The sequence below is a fragment of the Eubalaena glacialis genome, chromosome 19, assembly GCF_028564815.1.
Source record: "Eubalaena glacialis isolate mEubGla1 chromosome 19, mEubGla1.1.hap2.+ XY, whole genome shotgun sequence".
Taxonomy (NCBI): Eukaryota; Metazoa; Chordata; class Mammalia; order Artiodactyla; family Balaenidae; genus Eubalaena; species Eubalaena glacialis.
The window spans coordinates 2,805,110-2,818,424 of record NC_083734.1 but is presented as its reverse complement, the minus strand read 5'-3'; the positions used below and the strand labels follow the sequence as shown (position 1 = coordinate 2,818,424).

The 13,315-nt window shown below is 40.5% G+C and overlaps 1 protein-coding gene across 1 annotated transcript in view; it reads right to left on the bottom strand.

Moving 5' to 3' along the window:
• Positions 1-4,259: 4,259 nt before the first annotated feature.
• Positions 4,260-13,315, bottom strand: part of LOC133080424 (multidrug and toxin extrusion protein 2-like) — an 85,260-nt gene continuing 76,204 nt past the window's right edge. The window contains exon 19 of the mRNA XM_061176315.1: positions 4,260-4,479. Within this exon, the coding sequence (XP_061032298.1) occupies positions 4,373-4,479 (107 nt within the window). The 3' untranslated portion in view covers positions 4,260-4,372. The remainder of the gene's footprint in view (positions 4,480-13,315) is intronic.

The following is a 13,315-nucleotide window of genomic DNA, read 5'->3' as shown; positions in this document are numbered from 1 at the left end:
TCACATTGGAACATAGTTTCTTTCTTTATAGAATAAAATACATACTATTAATTAAAAAAAATACCAGTGGTTGAAGAAAAAAAATACCATAAAAGAAATACCAGTGGTTGAATTCAACCACCTTTGCCCTAGTTCAAGCCATAATCATTTTCACCAGCACTTTATGTAGCATCCTACTGGGTGTCCTGCTTCTACTGTGCACTCGGTGAAGGTTATTTATCTGTCGTTTCTCAGTCCTCCACTTGCCCTCTGGGTGTTCAGACACCCAGAGTGTGTGAACGATTTTCCCGGGTTCTCCTGCCGGCTGGCTTCCAGTGAGTTCCACTAGCAGGAGGCGTGAGCAGGAATCAGAAGGTGGAGGAGGAGAGCAGCTTTCTGCTTCTGGGCTCAGCACTGTGGCAGCTGCTGGGTGTTTCTGTAGTGGAAGAGGAGCTGGGATGATTCCTTCCTTGGTCAAGGTGGCCCCTCTCTAGGAGATACAGGGTGACAGTGACAGCATCTCCAGGCGGCACCGGCACCGGTGCTGGTGCAGCTCCCCTGGGTTCCTTCCAGCCAGGGGAGTTTTCAGCAGCTTCTCATCTGTGGTGTCACCGCATGCGTCCTTCTGGCCTCTCTTAACTCTTCAGATCCCCTCCGCCTGCAGTAACTGGGGTGGGTTCTCTTTTCACGGCTGGATCCTGACTGATACGCTTTGCTGCGGCCGTTCTCCACCCAGCTGTCAGTGATCCTTTCACAAGACCCTTGACCCTGTTACTTCCCTGCTCGAAGCTTTCCAGTGGCTTCCTGTGACATGTAGAACAAAATCCAAAATGCCCGACTAGCCGTACGTGTCCTGGCCTGCAGCCTCCTCTCCAGCCTCAGTCTGTATGATTCTCCCATTTAGCGGAGTGCTTGTCTTGCTGTCCACAGAACGGGAAGCACACGTCCACTTCGGGGCTTTTGCACTCTGCGCTTTCCTCGGCCTGGAGTGCTCAGCTGAGTTAATTCCATCTCTGCTTAAATGTAACCTCCTTAAAGAAGCCTTCACTGACCACCATGTCTGAAATACCAGGCTCTGCCACTCTGTCCCTTACCCATTTGTTTGTGTCTGTCTTTCGTGTGCAACGTAGTGTCAGTACCAAGCAAAGAATCTGGTCGGTTTTAGGTACTCTGTAAATATTTATTGAACAAAGGAATGGTACAGTCTCAAGTACTCCAGCCTCCCTGTCTTGCACTGTCCACGTTTGTGGCTTTCTCAATAGCCAAAATAGTTTGAGAGTTATTTAAAGAGATTCTTGGTGAAGGAAGGAAGGTGGCATGACCATCAAACTCTCCTTCACCTTCTTCCTTGCCTTCTTTTGGCCAAAAAAATGAAGTCCACATGGAGATACCATGGTGATCCTGCTGGTAAAGGGGAGGTTGCTGGTGAGCAGGCCTTTTACTTTACCGGGAAAAGCTGTAGCTTCCAGCGCATCCCGGTGTCTAAGCCAACTTCATACCCGAGCGGTGCCTGTGCACAGTAGGCCCACGGTCTAAGGTCAGTGCAGGATTCTCCCGCTGTCCCAGAGGAGAGCATTCCCATGAACCCATCCCTAAGCCAAATGGAGTGAAGCCAAGTAAATTACAGACGCTGTATGCTATTTTCACTCGTCACCTCCTTCTCTCCTAAAAGTGAAAATCCCCTTTGGATTTCTTTCTATTAGCAAACACAGGTGCTAATGTAGGTCTTTAGTAAAAGCACAGTGGTGTAAAGCAGACTTGCAAAAAGTGGGGGAAACCTGTTTCTGGAACCGTGTGGCAAAGTTTAAACTGGCCCACAGTTCACTGAGTAACCATTTTCAACACTGAGCTAATACATGTTATGTACGGGACTAGGTAAACTGACATATGACTCAGGCCACAATTTTTTAAAATGTAAATAATGAACAGAATTCCAACGTGAAAATAGGCAATCTAAGGCATGATATCAAAATATCATCTAAGGCAAGTTAATCTCTGAGCAGCAAAGGGCTGTTTCTCCTGCTGAGGATTAGACAGGAGGACCTTAAGAAGAATCTGTCGTGGTTCTAATGGCAGCATCACCAGGAGTTTGACTCTTGGCCAACTCTTGAACATTTTTTTTTATTAACTGGAGAAATCAATTGATGGCATTTTTTGGGGCATATTTTAAAACCACATCCAAATTGTTTTTTTGTGTGTGTGATTTTTTAAATTGAAGTAGAGTTGATTTACAGTGTTGTGTTAATTTTTGTTGTACAGCAAAGTGATTAAGTTATACATATATATATACTTTTTTTTTTTTTTGCCGCACGGCTTGTGGGATCTTAGTTCCCCAACCAGGGATTGAACCTGGGCCCTCAGCAGTGAAAGCACAGAGTCCTAACCACTGGACTGCCAGGGAATTCTCTATATACATTCTTCTTTTTTTTTTTTTTTAATTCTTTTCCATTATGGTTTATCATAGAATACTGAATATAGTTCCCTGTGCTGTACAGTAGGACCTTGTTGTTTATCCATCCTATAGATAATAGTTTGCATCTGCTAATCCCAGACTCCCACTCCATCCCTCCCCCAGCCCCCTCCCCCTTGGCAACCACCAGTGTGTTCTCTATGTCTGTGAGTCCGTTTCTGTTTCGTAGATAAGTTCATTTGTGTCATATTTTAGATTCCACATATAAGTGATATCATATAATATTTGTCTTTCTCTCTGACTTACTTCACTTAATATGATAACCTCTAGTTGCATCCGTGTTGCTGCAAATGGCATTATTTCATTCTTTCTTATGGCTGAGTAGTATTCCATTGTGTATATATATACTACATCTTCTTTATCCATTCATCTGCTGATGGACATTTACATTGTTTCTGTGTCTCAGCTATCGTGAATAGTGCTGCTATGAACATAGCCGTGCATGTATCTTTCTGAATTAGAGTTTTGTCTGGGTATATGCCCAGGAGTGGGATTGCTGGATCATATGGTAGTATATTTTCTGAGGAACCGCCATACTGTTTCATATGTTTATGACTATTTGCATATATTTCCATGGCAGGAAAAAACAGATTTTATGAAAGATGTTAAGACAGTAAACTGAATTGGAGCCTCAGGCTGCCTTGGATACCTGCCCTAAACCACCATGCTCTTCTTTAGCAAATACTTGCCCGCTAGAGCTGTTTGTGTCCACAGATGAGTATTAGTCAGAAAAGAACAAACCCAGTGCCCATGCATAGATGCTACACACATGTGTACACACATACACCTCTAAGGAAGAGGAGATAAAACCTTATATGAAATAATGAACATCCAGATGGATAATTCTCGCAATTTCTTGAGAGACCGAAACATAATCTTTGAAGGAAAAGAAAAAGCCCAAAGAAATGCTTTAAAAGATTAAAGAATAGATGAGAAAACAATAAGGAGAGGACAAACAAGTAATTAAAACTTAGGAAAGAAATGGAAAAGAAAAAGAACACTTGAACAGAAATGAAGACCACTTTAGAAACAACCAAAGGTAGAATAAAGCAGAGATACAAAAGGGGAAGTTTGACAAAATCACGTAAAATGAACTGGAGACAAATATCGCGTGATTCCACTTATGCAAGGTACCCAGCCACATGCATAGAGACAGAAACAGAATGGTGGTTACTAACGTCTGGAGGGTAGTGGGCTCATGGGTGCACAGTTTCCATTTGGAATGATGATAAATTTCTGTCCATGGATAGTGGTGAATGCATGTAATGCCACTGAATTATACATTTTAAAATGCTTAAAAGGGTAAATTTATGTTATGTACATTTTACCACATTAAAAAAAAATGAAATGGGAGAGAAAAATATGTAAAAGTGATTCACAAAAGATGAAAGATTGTCCAGCATGATGAAGGCCATACATAAAGAACTGACGGCTAATGTAACACTCAGTGCTGAGACAGAAGGTTTTCCCCCGGACCAAGAATAAGACGAGGATGTCTGCTTTCGCTCTTTCTATCCAATATGGTATTGGAAGTTGGAGACAGAGTAGTTAGGCAAGAAAAAGAATTAAAAAGGGTCCATTTCGGAAAGGAAGAAATAAAATTCTCTTTATTATCTCGGTCCAAGACTTGGAGGCCATCTGTGTTTTCATAAAATAGGTGCTTTCCTGGCAGTCTCAGCTTCTATGTTCAAATATCTGATGAACATTTGAGAAATGCTAGCTCCTGCTCAGGCATGCTTTTGTCATTTTCCTTGTAAAGAGTATCCCTTGACATTGTATCCTTTTGTTGCCATTGGATGCCTTCTCTTTCATTGCATAATCTAAAAGTTGGTTGTATGTAGGGAGCTGTTAATGATTGTGAATTTTCTATCTTGTTACAATTCTGAGTTCCTCTTGCTGTTTGCAGTAGTTTTCAGATGATTCTCATGGATTTTCCAAGGATACAATCATATTGTCTACAAATAATCTTATAATTTTATATTCTCCATTCCAGATGTTATTCCACTGATTTCTTTTTCTGGCCTGAACACCTGTAGTAGAACAATAAATTGTCATGGTATTAGTGGAAATGCTTGTCTTGTTTAGGACCTCAGAGATAGTGCTTCTAACGTTTCTCTACCAAACAGCATGTTGGATTTGGGGCTGACATACGCACTGTTGACGCCAATAATCAATAAACAATCTGTATTAAAGAACAGAAGAGAGTTTTATTTGAGGCAAGATGAGGACTATAGACTGGGAGACACAGATTCAAGAAGCTGTTCTTGTTTTCTGCCAGACTACAAAACGGGGGAGGCTTATAAAGGCAAAAACCACAAAGCTGCGTAAGCTGTTTGTCAAGAGTTAGTATTGGAGCTGGCAAGAAGTAAGGGTGCTTGTTGAGCAGGGATTGGCTGGGGTTGAAATGGTGGCATAGTTACAAGGGGAGACCTTGATATCATAAGGTTGCAAGTGCTGGCAGAGATTATTTTGAGAACGGCTGTTGGTGTCCTTGAGTCTGATACAGTGCAGAAAATTCAAGTTCTCGATGATGCAGGAACGTGTCTGAAACCACATCCACAAAGGCCACCCAGCTCCATGCCTGAACCACAGTTACTCCGTCTTGATTTTTAAATGGTCTTAAATACATCATCAAAGCATACACAAAGACACACATAAATAAGTTTATGTGTGCATCTTTTTTAAAACAATGTTCAGGAGGTATCCATGGAGTCTGCTTTATTGAATGTTTCCAACAAGCATGGTTGAGGATTTTGTCAGATGGCCTTTTAGTGCCTATAGAGATGATTCTATCATTGTTCTCCTGAGATCGATTATGATGATAAGTGATACCACTTGGTTTCCTCATATAGAACAGTCCTGATTGTTTTGTGCTATTGTTATTCCAGTGAGCTGCTGGACTCTGCTAATATTTTATTCAAGAATTTTGCAATGATAGTTATGAGGAAGATTGGTCTGTAGCTTTATCGTGTATGTAATCTTTCCAAGGGTTGATATTAATAGCATTAATGTTACATTCATAACATAAAGAGAATTGAAATTATTTCCTGTTTGGATGCCCTGAAACAATCTACATAGTATAGGAATGATCTGTATAATGAAGGTTTGGCTAAATTCTATGAAACTGTCATGCTGGGTGTTTTGGAGGACTTTGTTACAGCTTTTACAACTTCTCCTCTGAAATCAGTTTGTTTAGACTTTATATCTTTTGCGGGGGGGGGGTCAACTATGGCAAATTATACATATTTTCAGAAATCTATCCATTTTATCAAGATTCTAAATGTATAGAATTGTGCAAAACAGTCTGTCATGTGCTTTTGGGGTAAGTTGTTGTATGTGTGTTCTGCATCTATATCCACATCTGCAGTTTCTCTGGATTTCCACAGTAACGATGAGTTGTATTTTCTGCAGAAAATAGTCTGATTCGAGGACTGACCGAATGCTGTAGTATGTATTCAAGTAGCTCCTTTTGTTCTGTGTCAACCAGTACATTTTTACCGTGTAAACAATTTTGAATCTGTCCCCATTGCTCTGTGAAATTTTAATCCTGCAGCTGTCGTGACAGCCTTCTGTGTCCACACAAACAGAGGTGCTTAGTTTCTTATCCTGACTTTTTGGAAATGTTGTCATGTGATGGCTTAATGAGTAACTGTCCTCAGTGTCATGTCTCTTTTGATGACCAGTTCAGGCTGGGAGCCTGTGGGGTATTTGATCAGGGTCAAGCAGGATTTCGTCCTTCTCTGTTTGGGACACAGAGCTGCCAAGTATTTATTACGGTCTCATCCCTGCCAAGCACCGTCGTCGACACCACGGAAATACCGTTTAACCAAATAGCCAGAGCCTCTGCCTTATGAGCTGCTGGGGTTTCACAATTCAGCTTTACTTTAAAAAAGCAAAAAACATAAACACCTCTACTCTAGTAGACGCTAAGCTCTTTAGAATAAGAACACGTCCGATTTCCCTCTTTGTCCATAAAAGTGCTTCTCGCTATTGGACTGATTTAGCAGGTGCTCAGATTTGTTAAATAACACTTTTAAACTATTAATTATACATTAACAACATGGAAATCTTGTGAAAATACATAAAAAATATAATGATGAAAATTAAAATTACCTCTAGTTCACTCCTCAAATATAAAACCTGAGGTATTTCAATGTATTTTATTCCAGCCTTTTAAAATTATTTTTCTCCCAGTATTTTTTCTGTTATTCACAAAAGTGGGGTTATACTGAATATGTAATTTCCCCCGGTCCCATGTTAAAGACATGGTTTTTAGTAATTCTCTAGTATTTCCTTGTATCGTTTATTTAATGCTTCCCTAATAGTGGACATTTAAATTGCTCCCCTTTTATTTTTTAATTGAAGTATTGCTGATTTACAATGTGTTAATTTCTGCTGTAGAGCAAAGTGACTCAGTTTTATATATATATACATTCTTTTTTATGTTCTTTTCCATTATGGTTTATTCTAGGATATTGAATACAGTTCCCTGTGCTATACAGTAGGACCTTGTTGTTTATCCATTCTATGTGTAATAGCTTGCATCTACTAACCCCAAACTCCCAGTCCGTGCCTCCCCCCCCCCCCGCCCCCTCAGCCCCGGCAACCACAAGTCTGTTCTCTGTGTCTATGAGTCTGTTTCTATTTCGTAGATAAGTTCATTTGTGTCATATTTTAGATTCCACATATAAGTGATGTCATATGGTATTTGTCTTTCTCTTTCTGACTGACTTCACTTAGTATGATAATCTCTAGGTCCATCTATGTAGCTGCAAATGGCATTATTTCATTCTTTCTTATGGCTGAGTAGTATTCCATTGTGTATAGGTACCACATCTTTATCCATTCCTCTGTTGATGGACATTTAGGTTGTTTCCATGTCTTGGCTGTTGTGAACAGTGGTGCTGTGAACATTGGGGTGCCTGTATCTTTTTGAATTATAGTTTTGTCTGGGTATATGCCCAGGAGTGGGATTGCTGGATCATGTAGCAACTCTATTTTTAGTTTTTTGAGGAATCTCCTTACTGTTTTCCATAGTAGCTGCACCAACTTACGTTCCCACAAACAGCGTAGGAGGGTTCCCTTTTCTCCACACCTTCTCCAGCATTTGTTATTTGTAGACGTTTTAATGATGGCCATTCTGACCAGTGTGAGGTGGTACCTCACTGTAGTTTTGATTTGCATTTCTCTAATAATTAGCGATGTTGTAAGTTGTTCCTCTTTTAAATAACTTTGTGACGAGCATCCCAGGTATATGAATTATTGACATTCCTGAGTGTCTCCTTAGGATGGATTCCTAGGAATGGAATCAGTCCATCAAAGGGTGTAAACTGTCCATCCACATGCTTCTCAACTCGAGAGGTTATTCCAGTGAAATGGCCAGGAGTCCACAGGAGGCCCAGCCTCAGTGACCCCTTGCCAACGTGGGGCCCCAGACATGTGAACAGGTTAGCAGACTAATTCCCAGTTTATACTGGGTTCCAACTCAAGCCTAGACAGCTGGCTTTGTAGTGTAGTTATTCATATGTGAATGGGTATTTTATATCCACTTTGTTATGCAATGATATTTAAGTGGTTTAAATAGTTTCTTCTCATAAGGAGATAGGCATTGTTTATAATGTTTCTCAGTCATCTCTTGTACACAGCAATTGGAGAGATGGTTCTCAAAGTGGGCTTCTAGAAACATCAGGCCTCACAGGTACATGCACACACCCATCTAAAGCCTTCCAGTGGGTTCCCACTAGAGTTGGAATCAAACCTGGTCAGTGGTAAGTTTGAGTCTGATCCTGGTCCATAATTATCTAAAATTTTAGCGTAAGCTGCAGTTTACGCTGTGGATACGGTAGTTATGGGAGAATGTTAATGATGCCGGGAGGGGGCATTGCAGAAAATCTGAATGGGATACTTGTTTCCCACCCACAGGTCTCTGGTCCGGATTGATGGTCTGTGTCTTCTTTCAAACCCTCTTCTACTTGGTGTACACCTGGAGGATAAACTGGAACAGAGTGGCAGAGCAGGTAACAGATGGCGGGTCCTCTTAGAGATGGGGCCCTGTTGATCCCAGGGCAGGTTAGGAATCTTGCAGGGTGAAAATGGTAAGAAATCCATTGGCAGCATGACGCACTTTGATTAGTGAAATGCATCCAACGTGAGAGCTGGGGGCAAAAGGAAATCCTGTGTCAGCACGTTTTCCTCTTAATGTGGAGTTAATTTAGTAGCTACTGAGCAGGGCTCAGCCAGAAAAAAAGAGAATTCGCTTAGAAACTATTTTGCTGTTTTGGTGCGGTAGTCTTAGAAAAGCAGTAGTGTTTCCTGTTTTTCCTGATCTGTTGTCTAGTTTTAGGCGTCTTAAAAAGGATCTTTTGGTCCATGGTTTCCTAAGAAACGCAAAATGCTAAGTGCCTGTGATCAGGGAAGTTCTTGGGGGCAGAACCTGTCCTGCGGGTTGAGGACCAGGATCCTGACCCTCTGGGCATCTCTGTGTTGAAGTGTGAGCCCTGCTGACTGTGTCAGGGTTTGAGAGGAGATGGGTGGGAGGCCGGCTGAGGGAAGGTGTCCTGGACAAAGAGCCGTGAGGAGGAGCTGAGGTGTGCAGACCGCCACCAGCATCTGGACCACCCTCGAGGGTTCGCAGCCCTTCTGCCTTTCCTTACGGTGACGTATCATGTCCTTCCTCCCTTCAGTGTGATTGCTGGAGGGAATGAAGTGTACAGGATGTTCAGTTGGACCATAAACTATCCCTTGGGTGATTGTACCATTTATCTTTAGACTTTATTCCTTTTATCGGGATTTAGGAGCAGTAAAGGGCACAGTGCAAAAAATATGTCAAGTTTGCAACTATAGCAGCAAGTAGTTTTCCATTATGGAATATCATTAGCTGTTGCTGTACTTCTAACGTAAATTTTAATAAGAGTTTTCAAATACCATAACTAAAACAGAAGAATTGTCACCAGGCTACAAACTGGAAATGATAATTTTATACCATTTATGAAGCGTGTTAACTAACCTTGTCATGGTTTTCTGTCAATTGTGTGTGGATAAATATTAGTGATGTTTTCTAAGTTATTTGGAAGATCTGCAGTATCTTATTGGAGATCAGAAAAGGAGCTACAATTTTATGTAAACATTTCTCCCGGATGTTAACTCCATCATGGGTTTTCAATGTATGAATCTGATTATCCCTTTTGTAGGTTTCTTACTCTTTCTCATATGGAATATTTCTTCTTCCATGGAAGCAGGTCACTTTCCTATAAAATATTAATTGCTGATCTAGTTTTGTTTGTATTTCCCTCTCAATGGATTTAATCCTGTCAATGAGTTTATAGTAAGGGCCTTTTCAAGCTCTACCACTGGTAATGTCGCATCAGCTTTTTCTTTTTCTCAATTTTTATTGTGGTAAAATACAACATAAAATTGACTATCTTAACCATTTTTAGTGTACAGTTCAGTGTACTGAATATGTTCATAATGTTGTACCATCATCCCACCATCCATCCCCATAATGTTTTCATCTTGTAAATCTGAAACTCTCTGCCCACCAAACAATAGCTGTCCATTTCCCCTCCTCCCAAGCCCTGGAGATCACAATTCTACTTTCTCTCCTTATGAGTTTTACTGCGCCAAGTACCTCACATAAGTGGAGTCATATAGTATTTGTGTTTTTGTGACATTATTTTACTTAGCATAATATCCTCAAGGTTCATCCACGTTGTAGCATGTGCCAGAACTTCTTTCCTTTTTAAGGCTCAATAATATTCCACCATATGTATGTACCACATCTTGCTTATCTGTTCATCTGTTGCTAGAAACTTGGGTTGCTTTCACATTTTAGCTGTTGTGAATAATGCTGCTGCGAACATGAGTGTACTACAGAGATCTGAGTCTGTGCTTCCACTTCTTTTCACTATACGCCCAGAAGTGGAATTGGTGGGTCATCTGGTAATCTATTTTTAAATTTTTGAGGAACCGCTATACTGTTTCCCATAGTGGGTGCACCATTTTACATTCCAACCAACATTGCACAGGAGACCAATTTTCCACATCCTCGTCCACACTTGTTATTTTCTGGTTTTTGTCCTGTTTTGTTTAATAATAGCCATGCTAATTAATGGGCGTGAGGTAGTATCTCATTGTAGTTTTGATCTCCATTTCCTTAATGATCTGTTATGTTTAGCATATTTTCATGTACTTTTTGGCCATTTAAATGTATTCCTTGGAGACATATCTATTCAAGTTTTTTTTTTTAATTAATTAATTTATTTGTTTTTATTTTTGGCTGTGTTGGGTCTTCGTTGCTGTGCACGGGCTTTCTCTAGTTGTGGTGCGCGGGGACTACTCTTTGTTGCAGTGCGCGGACTTCTCATTGTCATGGCTTCTCTTGTTGCAGAGCACAGGCTCTAGGCGCATGGGCTTCAGTAGTTGTGGCATGCTGACTCAGTAGTTGTGGCTCGCGGGCTCTAGAGCGCAGGCTCAGTAGTTGTGGCACATGGGCTTAGTTGCTCTGCGGCATGTGGGATCTTCCCGGGCCAGGGCTCGAACCCGTGTCCCCTGCATTGGCAGGAGGATTCTTAACCACTGTGCCACCAGGGAAGCCCTCATTCAAGTTTTTTTGCACATTTTTTAATCAGGTTGGTTTTGTTTTTGTTGTTGTTGTTGAGTTTTTGGAGTTCTTTATATATTCTGGACATTAGTACCTTATCAGATAAATGATTTATAAATATTTTCTCCCATTCTGTGAGTTGCCTTTTTACTCTTTGATATTGTCTTTTAATTTTTTTAATATATATTTATTTATTTATTTTTGGCTGCGTTGGGTCTTCGTTGCTGCACGCAGGCTTTCTCTAGTTGTGGCGAGCGGGGGCTACTCTTCCTTGCAGTGTGCGGGCTTCTCATTGTGGTGGCTTCTCTTGTTGTGGAGCACGGGCTCCAGGCGCATGGGCTTCAGTGGTTGTGGCACACGGGCTCAGTTGTTGTGGTGCACGGGCTTAGTTGCTCCGCAGCATGTGAGATCTTCCCGGACCAGGATCCGAACCTGTGTCCCTGCACTGGCAGGCGGATTCTTAACCACTGCGCCACCAGGGAAGCCCTGATATTGTCTTTTGATAAACAAGTTTTTAATTTTCATGGTCTAATTTGTCTATTTCTTCTTTTATTGCGTGTACCTTTGGTGTCATATCCAAGCAATCATTCCCAACTCCAGTGCTGTGGAGATTTTGCCTTATGTTTTCTTCCGAGAGTTTTATAGTTTTAGGTCTTACATTTAAGCTTAATCCACTTTGAGTTAGTTTTTTTTTTTTTTTTTTTTTTTAAATATTTATTTATTTATTTGGTTGCACCGGGTCTTAGTTGTGGCAAGCGGGCTCCTTAGTTGCAGCTTACAGGCTCCTTAGTTGCAGCAGGTGGGCTTCTTAGTTGCAGCTCCAGGGCTCCTTAGTTGTGGCATGCAAACTCTTAGTTGCGGCATGCATGTGGGATCTAGTTTCCTGACCAGGGATCGAACCCAGGCCCCCAGCATTGGGAGCGCAGAGTCTTAGCCACTGCGCCACCAGGGGAGTCCCTGAGCTAATTTTTGTATGTGGTGTTAGGTAAGGATCCGATTTCATTCTTTTGCATGTGGATATCCAGTTTTCCCAGAAACATTTGTTAAAAAGACTGTCCTTTCCCCACTGAATGATCTTAGCATCCTTATCAAAAATCATTTGACCATATATGCAAGGGTTTATTTATTCAAGGGCCCTCTGTTCTATTCCATTGGTCTATATGTCTGTCTTTATGCCAGTATCACACCATTTTGATTACTGTAGCTTTGCAGTAAGTTTTAAGCCCAGAAAGTGTGGTTCTCCAGCTTTTTTCTTCTTTCTCAAGATTTTTTTGGCTATTCCAGGTCCCTTGAGATTCCATGTGAATTGTAAGATGGATTTTTCTATTTCTGCAAATAATGTCATTAAGATTTTTATAGGGATTGGCATTGAATCTGTGGACTGGTTTAGGTAGTATTGCCATCTTAACAATGAAAAGGCATCCAATCCTTGAACATGAGGTGTAATTCCATTTATTTATGTCTTTAATTTCTTTCTGCAATATTTTGAAATTTCCATTGTACTAGTTTTTTACCTCCTTGGTTAAGTTAATTTTTAAGTTATTTTATTCCTTTTGATGCTATTGTAAATGGGATTGTTTCATAATTTCCTTTTCAGATTGTTCATTGTTAGTGTATAGAACAGAAATCAAACTGTGTCTTGTCTGTGTTGACATTGTATTCTGTGACAGTACTGAATTCATTTATTAGCTCTAACAGTTTCTTTGTGGAATTGTTAGGGTTTTCTATACATAAGATCATATTATCTTTGAACAGAGATAATTCTTCCTTTCCAATTTGTATACCTTTCATTCCTTTTTCTTCCCTAATTGCTCTGGCTAGAATTTCCAGTACTTATGTTGAATAGAAGTGGCAAAAGTGGGCATCCGTGCCTTGTTCCTGAACTTAGAGGAAAAGCTTTCAGTCTTTCACTGTTGAGTATTATGTTCGCTGTGGGTTTTTCATATATGGCTTTCATTACATTGAGGTACTTTCCTTCTATTCCTATTTTGTTAAGTGTTTTTATCATGAAAGGGTGTTGCGTTTTTGTCAAATGCTTTTTTTGCATCAATTGAGATGATCCTGAGGTTTTTTCCCTTCATTTTATATTTATATTAATCCATTAATCCATTTTCCTATGTTGAATCATCCAGCAATAAATCCCACTTGGTCATGGTATATAAGCCTTTTATATGCTGCTGAATTTGATTTGCTAGTATATTGGAGATTTTGTCATCAGTGTTCACAGGGGATATTGGTCTGTAGTTTTCTTCTCTATAGTGTCTTTG